We start from the raw sequence: 21,086 nt of genomic DNA, 5'->3' as shown, positions 1-21,086 counted from the left end.
ACCACTCCTCTCAGAAGGCATGGAATAGTAGTGCCGCTCTTCAGGGGCACCGTAGCCAAGCGACGTTCGTTGACGGTAACCAGGCGAGCGGAAACGCCGTCCGTAATTGGGTGGTGTGCGATGTGAGAACCCAGACTGCCGTGTGCCTCGGTATTCATCGGGATCAGCTGCGTTGACCGATGGCTGCCATGGAGCAAGAGTAGCCGGAGTTCGCGCATGCTCTGGTTCTCTTGCATAGGCCTCCTGAAAGTTGTTGGGGTGATGAGATGTTTGCTGACATCGAAGCAGCTCTTCTCTGACAATCTGCCGTATTGTGAAGGCAAGGTCGTTGGGCGACACTGTTTCGACGCTAGCCACAGTTGGGACGTTAGACAAGCGGCCGAATTTCGGAGAGATCCGTCGCATCTTCAGCGATTCAAAGGTACGGCAGTGCTTCATCACGTCAGACACGGAGTTCAGGCTTTCCTTTCCAATTAAGAAATTGTACACGTCTTCGGCTATACCCTTAAGAACGTGTCCAACCTTGTCTTCTTCAGACATCCGAGCATTGACTATCTTGCACAGCTTCAAGATTTCTTCAATGTATGTCGTGCATGTCTCTCCTGGAAGCTGTGCCCTCTGAGCCAATGTCTGCTCCGCGCGCTTCTTCTTTGCGTCAGAATCACCGAAGCACTTCTGCACTTCTTCGACAAAACGGTCCCAAGTCGTAACATGTCCTCGTGGTTCTCGTACCACATGAGAGCGGTGTCAGTTAGCGAAAACACAACATGCCTGAGCTGTGCTTCCGAGTCCCAGCCGTTGCTCCTGCTCACCCGCTTATAGTTCTTGAGCCACACGTCGACGTCTTCTTCTGAGGTTCCGCCGAAGTTTGGTGGCACTCGGTAGTAGGGCACGGAACCCGTCGGAGTTGGCGTCGAAGCAGCAGAGGTCTGCTCTTGGGACATTTCGATTGGCGAAGGCGGGAGTCCGGCAAGGCGGCGGCTGCGGCGAAGTTCAGGTAGTGAAGCTTCCGTTGTTGGGTTCGTCTTACCCAGCACCACCCACCAATCTGTTACGTACTCTGGAGTAGCGTAAGGGGGTTTTTAATGGGCACAGAGACCGCGGAAATCGTAGGAGCTACGTCGTCGTCCTCTTTCTCTACCCGCGCTTCCCTTGTTTTTCACCGACAGTGACCCTTCGTATCAATATGATAGAATGGCAGCATGGACTAGTTGGTCCTTTCATGTATCCTGGTTTCCTTAGCGCTGTGCAAATATGTCGATTCAAAATATGATAGACGCTAGTAGCGCTTACGAGGAAACGTCTGCTGTACTTTAATGGTATGCGAGTTATATTGGCAGCAGGTATTCCCTGATATTAGCGTACATTGAGCACGCCGTTTCCTTTGCATTACGGATACATTACATTACGGATAGTGTAAGGGGCCGGGCCGCCTTCGCTAATCATAACGAACAAGGTTCTGAGGCAAGAACACTTTCGCGGAAAGGAGGCTGCACTTACCTGGCAAGCAGCTTGACAGGTGAGCAAAGACGCAGAGGAGAATGGCGGCAGTGGCAGTGTGGGTCATCTTGGCAGGTGTCGGGGTCACAGCTCTACGCGGAAGCTAAGGCGTCGTGTGACAACGCGTTTACTGGTGCCTTCTTCGGTGATCTGGCTTCATAATTTTAGAAGGGCGGTCGAATGTCGAGCAATAGCAGCTTGATTCCTTGCTTGCAGCAGCAGCAGCACCACCACACCAGCCTCCGGTCAGCTTCCTTGTCTTCTTCTTCTGTTCAGCGATTAGTGGCACGTGCCGAGATGCAGAGGATTGGGTGGGAATTAAGACATGGTCTGCACAGAAAAAATGACTAAAACAAGTAATAATACAACCGAACTTCGCTTCCTCATGGTTGGTTAAGTGTATTAACTTCTATATGAACACGAAAAGGTTTACATAGTATTTAGAGGCAAGTGACCGCGACAGATGTGCACAACAACAAAAAAATGTTTGTTTCAGAATAACGGTGCAGTAAATGGGACATAAGTGGTGGTTTTCGCAAATTGAGCACGAAAATGAATTCAAGTCAAATTCAATTCCAACTGAAATACTTTATTTCTGCCTTGTAGAGGTATACAGACAGTGGAGGAGCAGAAAAAGCTGTCAGAAACAGTTTGACAGAGCCGCGGCACCCTTTTGCTTAGCAGCGGCTTCACAGCTGGGCTTGTAAAGCAACAGTACTGACAAAGTGTAATGAGAAATATGCAATAATAGACAAATGCGAAAGAGAAACAAGAAGAGATTATACGATACATAGATAATATTCCCATTGGATACACACAGGTATCGCTGCAAAGGAAAAAAGAAGGAAGTGGAATTAAGTGCAACCTTGAATGGATATTTTAGATTGCACATGTTTTAATACTTTACAAGTATCTGGGAAAGTGTATCTTAAGATGGTATACGTGTAGTAGCTTGAATAAAATTACAAATTGCATTATATGCATTCCTGTGGATATATCCCGGAACAGAGGCACCGAAATTGGTAATCAAAGGTTCCTTCTCCTTGGACTTGCGTGCATCTCTCTGATGACACCTAAGGACGCAGTATAAAGTCTTGGGAATGGTTAAATCACTAGTACCTGAACACTTAAGTTATGTTTGATTGGTTAAATTATGTTTGATTGAGCATGTGTGAGGATAGGCCTGTTTCTAAACGAAGTGGCAGACGCATTGGCTAAGGTGCCACTCGGCTGTTAGCATGCACCCTGGATCAGCTTTTATCGCAGCGTCTCGATTTCGGCCACAAATAATGATTCGAGAACTTTCTACACCGTCTGCATGAAACTCCTGCGATTTCAGTCACCTATACGTACCCTACAAAAGTAGGTTGTCACGCAAAAAGCTTCGAAGATGCCGTGACTTGACTGTGCCGTCGTTTACGATCGCCGAATATTTACGCAGTTTCCGGCTTCAACTTAAACAAGCGATAGCAATGAAACAACTCTGTCGCTTTCAATACAGTGCCCATTCATTTCAACGAATTTTTCACACCTTTGACCTAATATTTTTACGCCCTTCCGAGATAGCCTAGATGGTTGTCTCCTAGATGTCCGGAGAATGCATTGATCACTTCAACATCAGCAAGAAATTTATTGCTTCACACACTTTCTTCAACTTTGAAGACTAGGCGCCGCCGGGAATGGCCAATAGGGTGGGTGGTCTCCTCGAAGTCCCAGTCCTTCGCTGCAGCCTTCGCAACGCTGCCATGCGAAGTCAAGCGTTGTCGTAAACATAGATGTACGCAGAGTTCTCTGTTCAGGAAGGGGCGGGGGTCATGTTTCGATGCAGCACACCCCCCCCCCCTTGCCGTTGTCTTTGGTCGAGTCCCATCGAAAACGATAAGCATCGAGATGGATGCATACATTCGGGAGGGGCGAAGCATGTAGGGAAAGGCGTTTCAGCTCCACTAACGTGAAACCTGTGAAGTGGCAAAGCATGCACTGTGATCCGGTGTTCGTAGGCGTGCGCAGAGTTCCCCTTCAGGGGGGGGGGGGTCGTCGCAGCACCCCCCTCCCAATTATGTCAATGTATGGCACTGACATTGCCCCCCCCCCCCCCAGTCGCAGCGCCCCCCTCTCTATTTTTTCAATGTGTGGGGCTGACATTGCGTACCCCCTCTTAGGTGAATAGGGGGGTGGCCGCCCCCCCCTACCCCTTCCCCGTGCGCACGCCTATGCCGGTGTTCCCCACAGCAAAATCACTGCTAATGGGCAATGAGAGACAGAAGAAAGATTAGACACAAAGACCCGCAGTCCGCTTTTAGTTAACGTGCACGCTGCGAATGTTTATTGTTCAACTACGCACAAGAGAAATCTCCCACCGGCACTACATTGCAGGTCAAGGTCCAGTGCCTATTCGCCTTTTCGGTCGGTTTCAAGATTGCGATAGCAGCAGCAGGTGTTGCGCCCAAGAAACTTCCGGTCTCTTCAATTATCACTCTCTAACAGCGAAGCAGAAAGCATGCTTTTGAAGTTGTGCCAGAGTAAGTAAAGACTCTTTTTCCGCTTTCAGGTAAAAAGAAGGCGCTGAAAGTGAAGGACTAACTCTTATAATGTTGTGTGTGCAGCTCAGTAAAATATTTTATAAAAGATTTGGCCAGACACAGGGAGAAAAGTGTTGAAAATGTGCCGGTTACTCGCTAAGGCTTTTGTTCCTCGACAACGCTACTCGGCTACTCCGGCGCACAAAACCGGAAGTCGTCCAGCAGCTTTGTTTGTAAACAGCGAAAGGGTCTATATACACGGGGTGGCCGGTGAATGGTTGTGCAGCGAGAACATGACGGTTTTTTTAAATCAAGGAACTCGCTAGCAGACGCTGCCTGCGTCGGCGTTGTCTCTCGCGGGCGAGGGCGCGTTCTCGTTCCTTGCGAGTTGGTGGTTCAGCGTTCATCGCAGAAAGAGCGCGCCATTTGCTCTCTCTCGCCACACGGCGAGCGCTGAGGCGGTGGCGCCCTCTCTTGCACTCACGCAAATGGACCGTAGTAGTTATGGTGTAAATGGACAAGAATCAGAGTGGACAAAGCAACATGCCGACGATGGAAAACAGTGTGTGTGTGTGTGTGTGTTGAAATCGTGTCTGCGCCAACATATAGCATAGCCTTCGTAGCCCTTGTGCTGTGAATGCATCCCCTGTGCTGTGAATGAGTCGCAGCCCTTGTGCTGTGAATGGGTGTAACCTAGGAGGATACTGATTCTAACACCCGAACTGAATGACAAATCGCCCCATATTATTATCAGAAACGAATATCAAAGGCTATGATTTTGCGTGCTGCATGCGCCAGAAACAATCGCAGAAGATGAAAGCGCACTGTGAGCGCTACGTTTTGGACGTCAAAGAGGAATTTCACCATTTCTGAAATTCCCTGCGATATTGCGAAGATTCTTATTTTTTTCTTTCATCCAAACTGAAGGCTAAAAATTCTCCGAAAAAGAAAAAGAAACGTGGTTGATTCCTCCATTATAGGAATCTGTATAACACGAAAGTGAACCGTGTCCAGACAGGAGTAGTTGATTGTTTATTGTACATTGGTGTATGAGAGCAGGGACAATACCTATTCTTGTTTGGCAGCTATTGCACCGTTTGACGTGGATGCACCTTGACGCATAGTGACACATCTTCATCCTGAAGGCTAACGTCTGTGATCATGTGGGGATTCGACTTTGGGGATCCATGTTCCTTCGGGAGCTTGAATCAGTGATGAGCACAACGCGTAAAGTTATTTTGCTGTTTTACCATATCTAAATAAAGTTTTAACCTTTGGTATATTCTGCAGCTCTTGCGTACGCACACTCAATGTACCTGCAAAACTTATGCCTGCACTCTCGTCCCTGTTCTGTAAACAGCTGTATGAAGAGTCGGTAGCCCTAAAAAAATTCATGCAATTTAGTGGCCTTACAGGCTTTCCAAGGAAATCACATAAGTTGAATTCGAATTCTTCTTCTGCCACTACCATTACTGTCAGTACCATAGCCAGATATTTTTATTCTGGGGGGTAGGGGGGCTCACCCATACTTTATACATGTTCGTGCGCGCGGTTGTATGTGTCTGTATATAAACAAACGCAAAATGGAAAAATTTGGGGTGGGGGGGGGGGTCTGTTGAGCCCCCCCACCCTAGCCTCCCTAAAGGACTGAAGTCATTGCTATGCACGCACATCTTAACGACATCCCATTCCGGTCACAGAAACTGCCTGATTATGCCATATCATGCAAGTGTGACGCAAAACTGGCTGACGAAAATGAGTACAGGTTGAGGGACAACCTTCTGGCACCCTTTTACGACTCAATTTACGAATGCATGGTAGGCTCGCGCGAAAGTGAATGTGGGTATCGGAGCCTGCAGGCATTCAAATATAAGTAGCAATTACGGGATCGATAGACTACGCATGTCCAATACGGGAATTAAATTCCGCTATTCGACGCATATACTGAAGCAAAATGAACAAAAAAGAAGAAAGATATTTGACTCTTAACCACTCAAATGAAACACCGCTACGCTAAAAGCGTTCTTTGCTTTATTGTGTAACAGCACAAAACCATCACAGTGGTAGCGCATGCTTGTCGCAATGGCCCGTTATGCAAGTTTATCAATTCACAGGCACATTCATGTGATCAGAGGGCTCGCATAGGTGTTTGGCTGCTTCGCATTTCGTACTCACCGTTCTTTACCGTACTACAAACCGTAGACTGCTGGAGCCGCCGGCTACCTGCGCTTTTGTGACGTCCAGATATACGCGCCTACATTCGCTTCTACGTCTTTCACAGCATGAGCAGTCGATCGCCTGAGCTTTAAGAAAAGGGATAATGTGCGAACATAAGCTCTGAAACAGGTTTTATAATTTATAATAATTCAGCTACGCGTTTCTTCCACGCATATAGCAAGCCGGCGCGACCCAGACAAACGGCCCACAACGCATCGCGCCATCTGGCGCAAAAAGTGCGCAACCACAGCGAGTCGTCTGTCGCGTTTGGAGGTCAATTCATACAACTGTGTTATTCTTCGTGTACTGGCAACCCGGTTGTCTCTAGAATCACTGTATATGCTACCTTTAGGTAGCAGAGTAGCGCATAGGTCCGGCTAGCAACCACAGCTATGCGGTGAAGTCGCACTCCATTTTTGCAGGCGACATGCCTACCGCGTCGCCGATAAACATGCCTGGCGTGTCGAAGGCCGGCGATAAACATTGGCTGTCGATAACTAGTGTTGATTGAGTGAGCTACAGCGGCGGCGTCGAGAAATACAAAAATTGGCCCAAGCGTCAGCTTCTCCGCAATGCATGGTTGCTAGCGGCGTTGGAAAACAGATGCGCAACTCTGCTACCTAAAGGTAGCATATACAGTAACTCTAGTTGTCTCAAGGAAGTGCTGCCATCTGTGAAAGAAGAAGTAAAAGAATCGCCGCTTGCCCGTGGCCTGTAATTAGAAATATATCATTCCCTTACTTAAATTTCTGTAATTACTTATTTATTTAATTCTATTATTTAACACTCGTTTAATTAACGTTTCATCTAAAACAAAAGGAAAAAATCAAAATGGCCCCAACATTTTTTTTACTATAAATTATCTTTTTCACATATTCCTTTTATTTTATTTTTTCACAAAGTCTACTGCCACACGCTTCGTGGCCGATCCCCCGTAGTGGGTTGAGCTATTCCCCTAAGGAACCAATCAATCAACCAACCGTCCCTCTTTGTGGCTGAGCGCCATCAACAAGAGGTCATCATCATCATTGTGATTCGTTTTCGATGTTTGCCGAGTGAGCTTCCTCATTTCACCGTGCAGAGGTAAGACGATTGCTTTATTGTCGTCTAGAACATTTAGAGTTTGTATATTGGGTATTCCGGTGCCCTTTCGCAATAAGTTTATTCGGTGAAAACTATGTACGGCTGCCTGAGGTCTTTGCGAATATTGGTGATTGGGAATGGCATACATTGTCGACTGATGGAGCACGACTGGTACATGCGACGCACAGCTTTCTTTTTTTCATGTGCCTACCGTGAATGGGAATTCGCCCAAGGAAACCGCTCGTTTGTTCGCGCTTCAACTATGCACAGAGCATAGGCGTGTGCATGCTTCCTCTACAAAGGGGGGGGGGGGGGAGGCGAAGGATCATCGTCGGAGCGCCCCCCCCCCCCTCTTAGGTGACTGCCGGGGAGGGAGGGGGGGGGCGCCCTCCTGCTTTCTTTAATACACTAACAGGCTTTGTTTACGCTCACTAACATTTTTAAATACAGTTGTTTTCCGAGGGTTTTCGAAACCTGTCCCGGTTCTGTTCGTTAACTGGCGCTGTGAGAGTTTATAGAAGCAGTGTTATGATAATATTGCGGTTTTTTCTTCTTAGCTTTTATGACATCCTTTTGAACTATTTGTTTGTTCTTTTTGAAATTGTATTCCACTCCCGCAATAACCCTTCATAGGATTGCAGAATATGACTAATAAATAAATAAATAAATAAATAAATAAATAAATAAATAAATAAATAAATAAATAAATAAATAAATAAATTTGTAGGCCGGGGCACTTGTGGAAGGTCCGCGGGCCGCCTGTTTGACACCATTGCCACAGCGAGTGCAAAACCCAACTGCTGATAATAACGCTAGCTCAGGCTCTACGTCATGAGACAAAGGGGCACAGCGATTGGTGGGAAGTACCGCCGCCGAGTATCGCGACACTTGTGGAAGAAGCATCGGCCGTGGCGAGGGGCGCCGAAAATTGTTGCTCTACGCTTCGTTTTGTCCACGGACGCCATCCGCCAGAACCTAGTCATATAGAGTGGCGCTGTAATAACGCCGCGTGGTTCCTGGTCGACTTTCGAGGTTGAACATGCTCGCGCGACCCAATCGTCAGACTGCGCGGGTGGTACCGCATATGGGCTACGAACCAAAAACCCGAGAGGGTACACAAGGAAACGTAAAATGTCCAAAAACAGCGTGGTAAGAACACTTTTTTCATTTTCTGAGGGCAGCAAACGTAACTTCTTCTTCACTTCTTATTTATTCAGCCTAAAGAAAGAACGTAATTGCGAACGCAGCTACTAATAGAAAGCCTTGCTAGCCTCTATAGCGTTGCTCGTGACCTTTAAAAGAATGTATACACAGGAGCAAAAGCTTAATGCGGCACAGACAAACCACGAAAAGTTAATCTACGTTATATGGCAAACTGTAAATGTCAATATTGCTAACGCTAGTTTTTCGGAGTTTTTTTTTTTTCGATGGTTTTGGGACGTATTTTATGAATATCAAACAGTGCGCACGCTCAAATATAGTCCGCAGTACGTGAAAAACAACGCTGTGAAGTATTAACATTCTACAGCCTGTAGACTAGAAATACAGTGTTCTCCCGCCCCGATTTGACAACATCGTTATTGTTCTTTAATTTTTCGGCGACTATCCATCCAGCCAGAGATGCCACGAGAACACAAGAATACACGCACCGGACAAGAACAACCTAGTACAAGTGACACTGGAAGAAGCGGAGTGTCCGGCGATGACGTCACGAGGTGAGGACTTCTTAAAAATGAATATGTATGAAGCAGGGGCGTAGCCAGAAATTTTTTTCGGAGGGGGGGGGAGGGGGGGGGGGGGGGAGGGGGCACCTCCTTGACCTGAAGTGGGGGTCGGGCAGGCAAATGTGATCGAGTGTCATTTCGAGCTCTCTATGCTATGGCAAATAAAAAATTGGAGGGGTGGCATGGGCCCGGTGTGCCCCCTCCCCCTGGCTACGCCACTGGTATGAAGCAACTTGGTATGCTGCCGGAAGGAAAAGCTGAAGAGGAGAGCTAATACCTCAGCTTGGTATCCAGAGCTTATCACTTAGGGAGAGTAAGGTGCAAATCAGGTTTGGCTGTTTTCATGAAGTACGCTAGCACAATACCAAGCAGCACCTTACCATGAGAAGGTCCTTATTAAAACCATATAAACAACCTAACGTTAAAGGTCGGTTGGCGCCGCCGCCTTGACGTAGCTGCGGCGCATAGTCGTAGTGATGTAAATTACGGCATTGTCTTCGCGTGCTTGATAAAATATTTACAGCAAAAAGATGACCTATATAGATCATTCTTCACCTTAGAAAACTTCATGATCTTTGGCTTTCCGCAATGGCTTAAATGCCGAGTGTTTTTACATTCTTGGCACAGCAGTGCTTACATACCTCACGCTGTTCTCTTTTGCTACTCGCAGATGTCCTGCCAATGAAAGCGCGTCCCTGGCTAAGCGGGAACGGAAGTACGCAAGCATGAACGATCTCAAGTGCGACGTGTGCGGCAAGGCTTTCAGCCGCAAAGCCAGCCTCCAACGTCACGTCGCGACACACGCTGGCAAAAAGCCCCATGACTGCCACTGCTGCCCGGCGACTTTCTCGTGTAAATGCAACCGCGACAGGCACTTTCTCACCCACTCGGGCGTAAAGGAACACGGCTGTCACTCGTGTGGCAGAACGTTCGCCCTCAAGCAGAATCTCGGGACCCACCTCCGCCAGCACACTGGCGAAAAACCCTTTAGGTGCCACCTCTGTCCGGCGAAGTTCGCGGCTCCTTTCACTCTGAATCAAGACGTGTTAAACCACAGCGGACAGAAGCCGCACGAGTGCGCGCATTGCGGCAGAAGGTACACGCGACGACACGCCCTCGTGCGCCACAACCGCGTTCACACCGGTGAGAGGCCATTCATTTGTGACAGGTGTCCGGCCGCGTTCTCACGGAAGTGCACGCTGAACAATCACCTCCTTACGCACACCAAGGAGAAGTCGTGGCAGTGCAGCCGGTGCTGCAAAACATTTGCGAGGAAGCACGCCCTGAAGCACCACTTGCGGTTGCATACTGGTGAACGGCCGTTTAAGTGCGACGGCTGTCCAGCCACCTTCGCCGATCGCTCTAACCTGCTTGTTCACAAGCGGACGCACACCGGCGCAAAGCCCTACGAATGTGGCATGTGCGGCCGCAGGTTCACGAGGTGTAGTCACCTCAAAACTCACGCTCACGGATACCATGGCTTTGCGATTGCTGGTGTGGACGAACCAGGCAACCAGGAGCCTACCATCGCGGCGCAACAACCTGCAAGGACGCTGTCGTAAAGCTGTTGTGGGCAAACCGAGAAACACGCTGAAGACGCGAACCAATCAACGTCTGATGTAGCCAATAAACGTCTGTATGCGTCGCTAACAAAGATTCTCACGTCACTGTTTTAGTCTGACGAAGACTCGTGGTTCCCGATAAAGGTTCACGTACTCGAAAACGATACCGATGACACGCGACCGTTTTTCATTAGGAGTGCTGCATTCTTTCATGACTGCACAACAGCTGTTCTCAGCTGGTTATGGCCTCCATGAGGAGAAGCACGCAGTTGTTTAATGTGAAAGGCCGCGTATCATTGCGTTGCTTTATCGTCTTGCGTTGTGGTTCACTGTGATACATGCCGTCTCTACTTCGGACGACGATAGTTATGGTCTTATAACATAGCTCACTGGGGAAGTGGCCCAGAATGTGTTAACTTCGCCTATGGCAAGGTCTCGAGATATTAAGCTGTTTTTAAGAAATGTGACAATAAAATATACATAATGAAAAAATTAAAGTTGTGTGCAGTTGGATTCTGTGGGGTTTACGTGCCGAAACCATGATATGATTCTAATGCACGCCGTGTTTCATGACGCCGGATTTATTTTCGCCATCTTGGTTTTGTTACCGAGCACCCTAATCTAAGTACACGGATGTTGTTGCACTCTTCCCCCGCTCCCTTTCCACTCCCCATCGAAGAGCGGTCGACGTGACTGCAATCACCGTGGCTACGAATAGAGCTTACATCTTGCTTGTTTAGTTGCGGCGACAGGTAGTGTGGAACTGCGCAGTCATCACAGACAGATTAGCGGTTAACCTACACCTTACGATTGAGTATAGCGACATTAGGACGGTGTACCACAAAAATAGCTTTTATCTGTGTAATAAGAATATTTATAAATCTATTAATTGCAGAGCTATAGGCTTTGTTGTTTGAATAAAGCCACAAACGGCATTGAATGCATCCTTGTAGTTAAAACGCAGTACCGAAGCACCGAAAGTAAACACTATTATGTTAAGTTCAACCCATCTTCTCCAACCGGAAAATTTCTAGAAGTCTTCTTGCTTTTAATGTATACCGATGGCATAATAAAAGATCCCAGAGATTTAACTGAAAAGTTTGATTAGCAATATGCAAGAATATTGCGCGATACATTTCGAAAATTAATATTGCGGCCACCGTGCACCGCCAATAAGTATTCATCCCAGATAAATGCCACAACCGTGTCTTTAGAAGTCCACAGCGTGCCCTTGTGCTTTTTATAACCACACGTCGCAGCTGTCAGTGTGCTCATTTGCTCTAGTGCTTCTGAATTGACAAAAATACTTAATAACAGAACAGTAAAAGAAGGCGGCTTCCCCATGATATATCCTGTATAGAAGTGGTCTCAAACACGCGGCCGCGGTCCGCATGCGTATCGCGGACTTTTCGCAAGAGGCCCAGCCCACTTATTACTGTCTTAGTCTGATTTTTGTTTTCATTTTCGTATCAGGTATGTTCATGTGCTACGCAGATGCGACTGGTCCCAATAATTTTTTTAGGCTGCTGCCCATGCGGTCACCATGTGTTGAAATATAACCGTGCTACAAAAACTAGATTTTTCAAATCCTGACGTCAAATCCCTCGAGAAATGGCCCATATATGAGATAGCGGAAGGGCCTTATTTCAAATTGGCAACGTCAGCTGACGTTTTGTTAAAACGCCCCTCCCTCTCCAATCTTCCTCACTGCCCCGACCCTTGCGGAAGACTAAAACTTCGTGACTGCGGCCCGCTAGATGAGGTCCGTTTGAGACCCCTGACGTGTAGCATCACTGTCAGTGCATCGGTATTTTATTTACTTTTACTGTCAGGTAATGTGAGAACCAATGACCCTAACGAGCTCAACTACAAGGCACTGCGGGAGAACGGAGTTCCAGGTCATTGGAACCCTGCCGCGGACCCTGCGAGTACTGTTCGTTGGTGCATTGCGCTTGTCGTTGAGAGAGAATGGACCATTTGCAAAAATCTGCAAGGCGGCTTTACTGCAAGGTTGTTTTCCAACCAAAAACTCTCCGTCCCAGACTGGTTTTCTCGCTCATTGTACTTTTACCGCTCCCAATTCCAGTGAAGGCACGCGAGTACGACAAAACCCTCAGCCTTCGCTAGGTGGACAAGGCAGCCGTCGTTCGTAAGAAAAAAAAAGGGGGAGGGGGGAGCGGGTAGAGAAGCAAAAACAGAATGAGCGAGAAAAGCAGTCGGGGTTTGAGAGTTTTTGGTTGGAAAACAACCTTGCAGGAAAGCCGCCTTGCAGATTTTTGCAAATGGTCAATTGGAACTTTATTCACCAGGTTCAATAATTGTTCGGGCTGCCACGTTTGTGCGACGTACCTGAAATGCCGTGCGTCCACTCTGTACGTTTTGTCCAAATATATTTCTTTCGATCGTGATGGAGATTTGCTGCTGTTCAATGGAAGAACGTGATTAAAAAAACAATAAATTGTGGGGTTTTATTTACAAGAACTTCGATATAATTATGAACCACGCCGTAGTTGGGGGCTGAGGATTCATTTCAAACGCGAGAGATACTTCAAAATTCACTTAAATCTAAGCGCAGGAGTGGGTGGTGCTTTGGGGGAGTTCTACTCGTCCCCCCCTCCCGGAATTTTAACATTCTTTATGTATATATGTAAGCCCACGTTCAAAAACACGCGCACGACTTTACATAACTGAGATTTTAAAATCTCGCCCCCACTCTCTCCAACCCGCCAACAGGAAAAAATTTCTGCCTGCGCCCCTGAAGCACGAGGGCTTTTCGCAACACCCGCCAGGATCCACTTCATCGCCTGTGCGAAAAAAAAAATGGTAAAAGTTTAGGCTGTACCGCTGATGTCCGTGAAGCAGAGCACGCTTTTACGCAGCAACTAGGAGTTATCGCACTTCCGATCCGCTTTCGGCATCGCGTCGCATTTTTATTACGTTTTGTTCCGAACACTTGGTCTATTCGAAGTGTTGTTACGGCAAATACATTCCCAATTTTAATTATCGCGCTTTTTGCAATTTGTACTCGTTGCATGATGACGATGTAGTTCGCGACTATCTCCTGTCGGTTCCTGCGAAGCCTGAAACAATAGAAGTAGGGGAAACGTGGCGTCTCCTGTCGGTTCCTGCGAAGCCTGAAACGATAGCAGGGAAAACGTGACGAGTAAGTGCCGTTTGCTACTAAGTGTTGTGAATAGTGATCAAAATCTCAACGAACGCTAGATCTTACTTATACGTGACGTGTGCCACAGTGATCAATTTCCGGAATAAAGTTAGATCACCGCCGTCATCCTTGATTGCGTAAACTATTCCTGTTGTCTCGAGGAAGACTCGTTCGCTGTATTGAATTTGAATCATTGCTCCTTGTTCTTCCTTTAATTTCTTTATTATATTTGGCAAAATATTAGAATGAGAGGCGCCTTACTGTCAAAACATTTTGTAAATGATTTCGTATATGCATAAGTACAATTAAACCTGCAAGAATGTTCAACGTAATGACTCAGGAAGGCTTTTTTTAGTGAGAAGGGCTCTTCGACATTTTGGCAAATAAGCAAAAAAGAAAAAGAAAGCTGGATAAATATTTCGTTCAAGGCAACGTATTTTTTATGTCATTACGAACGGTCCCAGAGTGAAGACGTCACGAATTACATAAACTTCTTCGTGTAATACAAAATATGAAATCTTATGCAAATGCCTCATTCGGGGCTTACCTGTGGACGTAACGACGTCACGCGACTTGCTATTGTCACCTGAAAAGTGATTTAGGATTATAATATATTTTTATCCATCGAATAATCTTGTGGCCTTACCAGGAGTGGCGGGCCTGTCTGACGAAACGTGTGTATGCAGGACGTGAATGTGGCCTGTCGGCGGCAGCGGTGTGCTCACACGTTGCGCCTGCGTCTCTGAAAGTATTTGCAGCCAACCAAGAGTTAGTACGGCGTGATGTATTCATACACTATTGTGCATTTCTATAGAGGGGGCGCATTAGGTATGTCTGGTGAAATATTATAATTTATACGATAGTCGCATAAGAAATTCGTCGATCAACCGCGGAAAAGAAAGAAAATGTTGCGGCGAATTGACCATGGGGGAACTAGTGTGTGTGAAGAGCATTAGTTGCTCACATCATGCGCCGGCAACACAAACCAGCATTAGCGAGTGGTGGCATTATGTCTAGAGGATGCGAGAGCTCTTTTTCTCATCATTTCAAGGTTCGCAATGGCTTCGTGATGAATTTCGTGCAGTGCTCCCGAGTAGGACGACGGACGGAAGAAGCACACGAGACAGGCGGCGACTCTCACTGAGTTTATTTTGAAAAACGAGAAGAAAAGAAGAAAGAGGGAACACAATGCCACTATCATTAACACATGGGGCCGCAAGATTCAACATGAATTCATGGTGAATACCCATAGGCGTGCGCAGAGTTCCTTATCAGGGGGGCGAAGGTTCATCGCCGCGCCCGCCCACCCTACTAAGTCAATGTATGGGGCAGATTTTGCGCCCCCCCCTCTTAGGTGACTATAGAAGGGTCAATGTACGGGACAGATTTTGCGCCCCCTGTCTTAGGTGATTAGGAGGAGCGGCCGCTACCCCTCCCCCTGTGCGCATGCCTATGTGAATACCAACCAACTAACCAAATCGCTCAGCTTGCAATCCTATCGCAATGTGCCAAAGGAGTTTTAAGCGAAATGTAATTGACATTCTTATTTTTACCTTTACTGTAGTTTCGTGTGATACTTCTTGCGCCATACGTTACTACACTTGCGCTTTGCTCTCTCTGTTACAGCATCAAACATGTTTCTTTAAGCAAGTCTGAAAAGCAGCACGCTTCTGAAACACAAGTTTACTCCCCGTGACGTGATTTGCATAAACAAAATCTTTGCAGCAGATACAACATGTCGCGATGAAATCTACATGCAAGTGCAGCTCCTTCGAATCCTCGTCTTTTAGTAAAACACTAAGATATTTTCAATCAGTTCTGCAGAATCCCGACAGACGGCGTAAGGGTATAAAATAAGAAATTGAGAATGACCCATATTTATGACGAAGCTACAAGTAAACCCATGCGGATTTCACAGAAACAAAGCTTCTTAGTGGTGGGAAAATTCGTCCTAGCGAGTACGCTGAAAGCTACGCAGGGAGGGGGATGACAAGGGGCCAAGAATATGCGTCCCTTCGTCAATACGCGTCATGACCTTGAGCACTTCCTTTTCTTTTTTCTTCTTCGAACACATGGCTTACTTTCAGCATGATCGCAAGTGAGCGTGCGGGCAAGTGGCGGCATGCCGCGGCGGGCACAGTAACTACACAGCCTGCGATGCTGAAATCAGCCTAACAAAACACGTTGCTGGGCTAGTTGGTTCATAATCTTGAAAATTGGATAGCGGGAAGTCGACCAGGACTACGAAGGAACGTCCTGTGCCTCTGTGTTCCTTCGTAGTCCTGGTCGATTTCGCGCTATCTAATTTTGAAGAACAAATCAGCCAATGGCCGCGGACTTGAGTATATGACGCAGAAATTTGGGTATATGGCATCATTTGTAGAGAGAAGAGGGAGCAATTTCTAGCTGACTTTCAGAATTAATTGTAAATTCCAGGCCGCGGCGCGTGCAGCGCTCTAATATTTCGCTCGTGAGTTCTCAGAAGCCTCGACTACCGATCGACAGCGTTTTCTGTCCATGCTCAAAAAGTGTTGCAGGACCGCTTCAAGGTACGTCGCCACCCTTCAAAATAACACTGCTCTAACACCGGGTTAATTTGAGTTTCTTATAATTTAGGAATTTGCATACATTCACAATTGCGGTTAGAAAAAAATATTGCATCTCCATTTGGTTTCGTTAAAAAGGTTAGTGTTTTTCATAACTGCTCTCAAACTAAAAATAACCTGTTTGAAAAACTTGGTTGTCTTTTTTGTCGAAGCTTTGTTTTCAGACATGTTTTCGTGTTGCAAAAGCTCGCGATTTTTTCACGAACTAACATTTTCAATGAAACTTCGCATGCTTCTTGCTGAGGGATTAAGCTGCGCAATGAACTTTAAGCTGTGCAAAATAATTGAAAACGTTGAATAAGTTTTGGTGTTATGGGGTCTCAATTGAAATGCAAACAAGTGAAGAGCCTCAATTTTCAGTTTTTAGGCTGAAAGATGCTTAATATTTATGGTAGCGCGAAAATGCTAGGTCATTGCACAGCCTATGTATACACTACAGTGCTGCCAATCGATTTCCTTTTCATATCATGGGATCGGCAGTTATGAACGCAGAGGTGATGGACATATTTTCGTTAATATTGATAAATAAATCGTAATTAGTTTCAATTCTTCAACATAACACATATGAAGGGTGTCCTGAAACTGCCCTTCTGAAAGTGGACATAGAACAACCAACTTAGGATCACAATTTCACAAGGTTTCTAAAATGTGGCGGCATACCTTTAGAAAGAGGAAGTGAACGTACGACCAGAAATGCATGGCCGGAAGTCACTTAATCGACTAAAAGTGGCTCAGTGGAAGTTAGGCGTGGTCGCGTTGAATCTGCTGCATTCCTTATTTTATATATTTAGGTGCACGCATTAGACCAGAGAGTATCATCCAGCAGCAGCAGCAACAACAGTCGCAGCCATGGTCGGCGAAGCCCGAGGTCGTTCACTTGGACAACCTGACTTTAATGCTACAAAATGCGGCATTATTGTAATTGGTGAAGTCGCAGCGCGGCATCGGCACATTTTTCTGACTCACGTGCCCCTGTTTGCGTACAGACAGCTGGGTACCGATACAGATACAAGTACAGATAGCCTATAACAGACCCAGTCCAGAAACCAGGTCCTTGCGATGAGCTTCTGCGCCGGATTGTCGGAACCCGCCCCCGCCGAGTTCGCGCAACGAGAGACATAGGCCTATTTAGAGCGAAACTAAAGGTTGCGTGAAGTGTAGAGCTTGTTTTGTGACAAAGAGGATTCAGTGATGCATGAGAAGGCTAACGTTACAAAGAATATGATTCCCTCATTCTGCGATAAATCACACTTTCTTCTCCGATATCGCATAACTGTTTTGACGTTGTAGAATGTAGTTCAAGCTTGTCATTTGGATCTGTACAATGCACTCGACATTTCCGATTTGTGCGTCTGGATTACGCGGAGAGGCAAGTTTTCGTTGACCCCGTGATTCGTACGCTAATTGGCGTACTTTTAAGTGAATTAATTTTCGAAAAGATTTGCAGACCGAGTTACGGCAATGTTTATGCGTACGCGGTCACACAACAGGGTGATCTTGACCAAGCGTAAGCAATAATAATGGCCGGATTCTGTGACGAACCCTCTTTGAAGATATATGCGACATCGCTTTCAGTTCGCGCTGATTGGCTGGTTGAGCAAACGTGAACAAGTAGTTTCGTCACTCATTGGATGCGCGAGATTCTACGTCATGCAGAGTGACACTATCACTGAAATTGAGCGTTACAGAATACGTCTTGACGATAGCGAACACAGATACGTAAAAGTGACTGGCCACTGACAAACTAAAAGCTTTTGTGGCTCCGGTCGGACGGCAGGCCGTGTTTAGCGTGCATAAGTTGATCATTATGCTGAATTCTCAGACCGTATACAGTTGAATGCAGTGTAGTCATTTACACGTTTCTATAAATAAGGCGAGCTATATTTGCCGATTGAAACATGCGCACCTGGTCCCGCAGACTAAGGTTCAATGTTATGCGAATAACTTTGCAGGAAGCTGGATGTCTAAACACCATGCTGCGCTCCGTAGACTGTTACTAGAAAGCGAGGCCTGTCTATGCAGGTTGTTTTATAGTGTGTTACAGTATAGAAACCGCAATAAAGATGTACACTTTCATAGTGTGCGTCTGTAACCCGCAATGAACATTAGTGACTCGCATTATGGCAATATTTTACTATGTGGAGGTGCAGCTAAAAAGCCTGACATTTCAGCCTATCCAATGGACCTCGTGGTTTGAAAACTTTTAACGGAAGCTACACTGTTTTTAAGTGTTTAGAGGAGAATTCTAGACGGTTGAAACACACGTGTCATTTTACGATTCACTGAACATCTAATCGAAAACAAGTTTCTAGATATGTCTTTCTGCTAGGGGTGTGCGAATATTCGAAAGTTTCGAATATTCGTCGAATATTACATTCGAAATATTCGTATTCGATTCGAAAATCGTGTATTCGAAAAGTTTCGAATATTCGATAACTTCGATTATTCGAAAAATTCGAATATGCGATTCGATTATCATGCATAAAATAACTCGTCTTCTACATTTCTGCTGCGTTCGTATCGCTAAAAACGTTGCCGAGAGGAGCGATAAACATCCTAAGTACACGGAGGCACGATATCTGCCTGCGACGAGCGCCCCAATACGTTTGATTTATTGCTGGTGCATCTCCGACGTGTAGCGCTGTTGGCGATCATGTAACCGTAGATTTTCAATATTATGCTGCCGTAACGTGCCGCACTACCACTTCACTATGCGGGACCACTTCTGAAGAAAGACCGTGAAACACGTGACTGTTGGCGGGCTGTTCAGATACCCCAGTCCGGCAAAGCTTTGCCCCATGTGCCTCCCTATACCAGCCACTTGTGTTCCAAGCGAGCGTGCCTTTTCAGTGACAGGGGGGGGGGTGTCTCTGTTACAAGGGAGCGCCTGCTGTCTGATCATGTGGAGCAACTCATATTTCTTCATGATAACATGTATTCATCACTTTGATTGTGCCGTGATATTTGCTTGTGTTGTGATGTGCATTGTGCTAGCCTGGACATTGTGTTCTGGAGATAGCAGTGTATGTTGTGTTGCCCGTCAGGCTGTTAATGTCTTTTTTTCTTTCAAATAGCGACATGTTAAATAAAATATTGTTACTGTGGAGGCATCTTTCCTTTGATATTCGATATTCGATTCGATATTCGAAGGTGGATATTCGTATTCGATTCGTATTCGAAAAATTTGATATTCGCACACCCCTACTTTCTGCCCTTTAACTAGGGACTAAGGATGGCATCGCTTGTAGTGCCATCAAGTGAGGCGGACTTAAACTAGATCGTATAGGTGACCGTATCTTAAACACCTTTTGTATCTAATACTCTGCTTTAGTACAGTTCGATCTCAGGGCTGTTTGTAGCCTGGAATGTATTTTGCTCTATCTGGTACCTAATGACGTCGCAATGGTCCAAAAGTTGTCTACTCCTCCTCCCCTTTCTGCATATGGTACACGGAACACAAGAGCGTTTTTAACTACGATGAAACCACCACAGTATAACGGAGCAAGACGCAGAAATAACTGAAGGAAGCATCGCTATGTGCCACTGCCAGTGCTCCTGCTGCAGAGTTTACTGAGTATGCAGCATATAAAGTAACTCTATTTAGCTGCAGTCGTCGCATGCCGTGTTTTGGCGTCCGGTAAAGAGAAATATACGTTTGCAGACGGGGTTAAAGCTTTCCAATGTTTCCTTACCGGAGTATGGGCAAGGATATTGGCTTGCTGAGCAGTAGTTCGGGTTGTAAGGTGGGGGGTTGCAGTGTGGGTTGGGAGCTGGAGGCGGTGCACTTGGGTGGGCTGCCGCTTCGTTTACGAGTGGTTGGTAGCCAGAACCGTACGATGGAACATCCTGGTGGTTGTGGCGGATGCGGCCGTGTCGATGCGTGTTCACCGCACAATTAGGGGAATCACAGAGGACGTACAAGCAGCAGATGACTAGGGCAGCCAGGACCAACACCGTGACAACCCTGAATACGCATCAAGGCGAATCCCTTAGATGCCTCATCAGCACGAAAAGTGGCCGTTTGCGTCGGTGTCAGTATGAGTGATGCAAAAAATCACCATCATGTGATGACGTCAGGGGCCTCCAAACATTGTGAAGTCATGTGACGTCATCGTGACGCCACAGATAAAATTTTTAGACCTCACTTTGAAGTCACACAACCTGATGTCACATACTGAAGTAAGACGGAAAGTCGAGCTAGTTGGTACATATTCATCTTGAGAACCTTTTAGCGCAAACTAAGACAGGGACACAGAGGCTGGTGTTGTTTCCTCCCTCTGTGTCCCTGTCTTACTTTGCGCTAAAAGGATCTCAAGCTAATGTCACATGATGACGCCATCACATAACATTGTCGCTTGGTCAAATGTGGGCCGATATCGGAGGCACTGCAAAACCACGTGAAGTGCACAAAGTTTTCGGGAAGGGGTGGGGGAGAGGCATTAGTTTAATCGACTGAGAATAAAATGAATGTTTTCGCCTGCGAATCGTCTTAGGCGAATGCATGAAGGATCATGTGACTTACTTATTTCTTCATACTGTAGGTTGTGTATTTCACTTTACAGGAGTCTGAATCAAGCTGGTACGTAGCGCGATTTGGTTGAAGTTCATTTCGTTGAAACAGCTCGTTACTGGATGATGGACAAGCATAGGAGCGCACAGGACAGGCGCTGCACAGGAGTGCACAGGAGGTCATAGGAGGGCACAGAAGG

The 21,086-nt window shown here is 46.4% G+C and overlaps 1 protein-coding gene across 1 annotated transcript; it reads left to right on the top strand.

Moving 5' to 3' along the window:
* Nucleotides 1-1,680: 1,680 nt before the first annotated feature.
* On the top strand, nucleotides 1,681-10,608 carry LOC119404114 (gastrula zinc finger protein XlCGF7.1). Its single transcript, XM_037670717.2, has 2 exons — nucleotides 1,681-1,745; nucleotides 9,717-10,608. Exons 1-2 carry the CDS (start codon nucleotides 1,681-1,683, stop codon nucleotides 10,606-10,608), a joined length of 957 nt encoding a protein of 318 aa, XP_037526645.2.
* Nucleotides 10,609-21,086: the final 10,478 nt, after the last annotated feature.

The sequence above is a fragment of the Rhipicephalus sanguineus genome, chromosome 9, assembly GCF_013339695.2.
Source record: "Rhipicephalus sanguineus isolate Rsan-2018 chromosome 9, BIME_Rsan_1.4, whole genome shotgun sequence".
Lineage (NCBI taxonomy): Eukaryota > Metazoa > Arthropoda > Arachnida > Ixodida > Ixodidae > Rhipicephalus > Rhipicephalus sanguineus.
The sequence above is the reverse complement of the archived record's forward strand: the minus strand, read 5'-3'. Positions and strand labels throughout refer to the sequence as shown.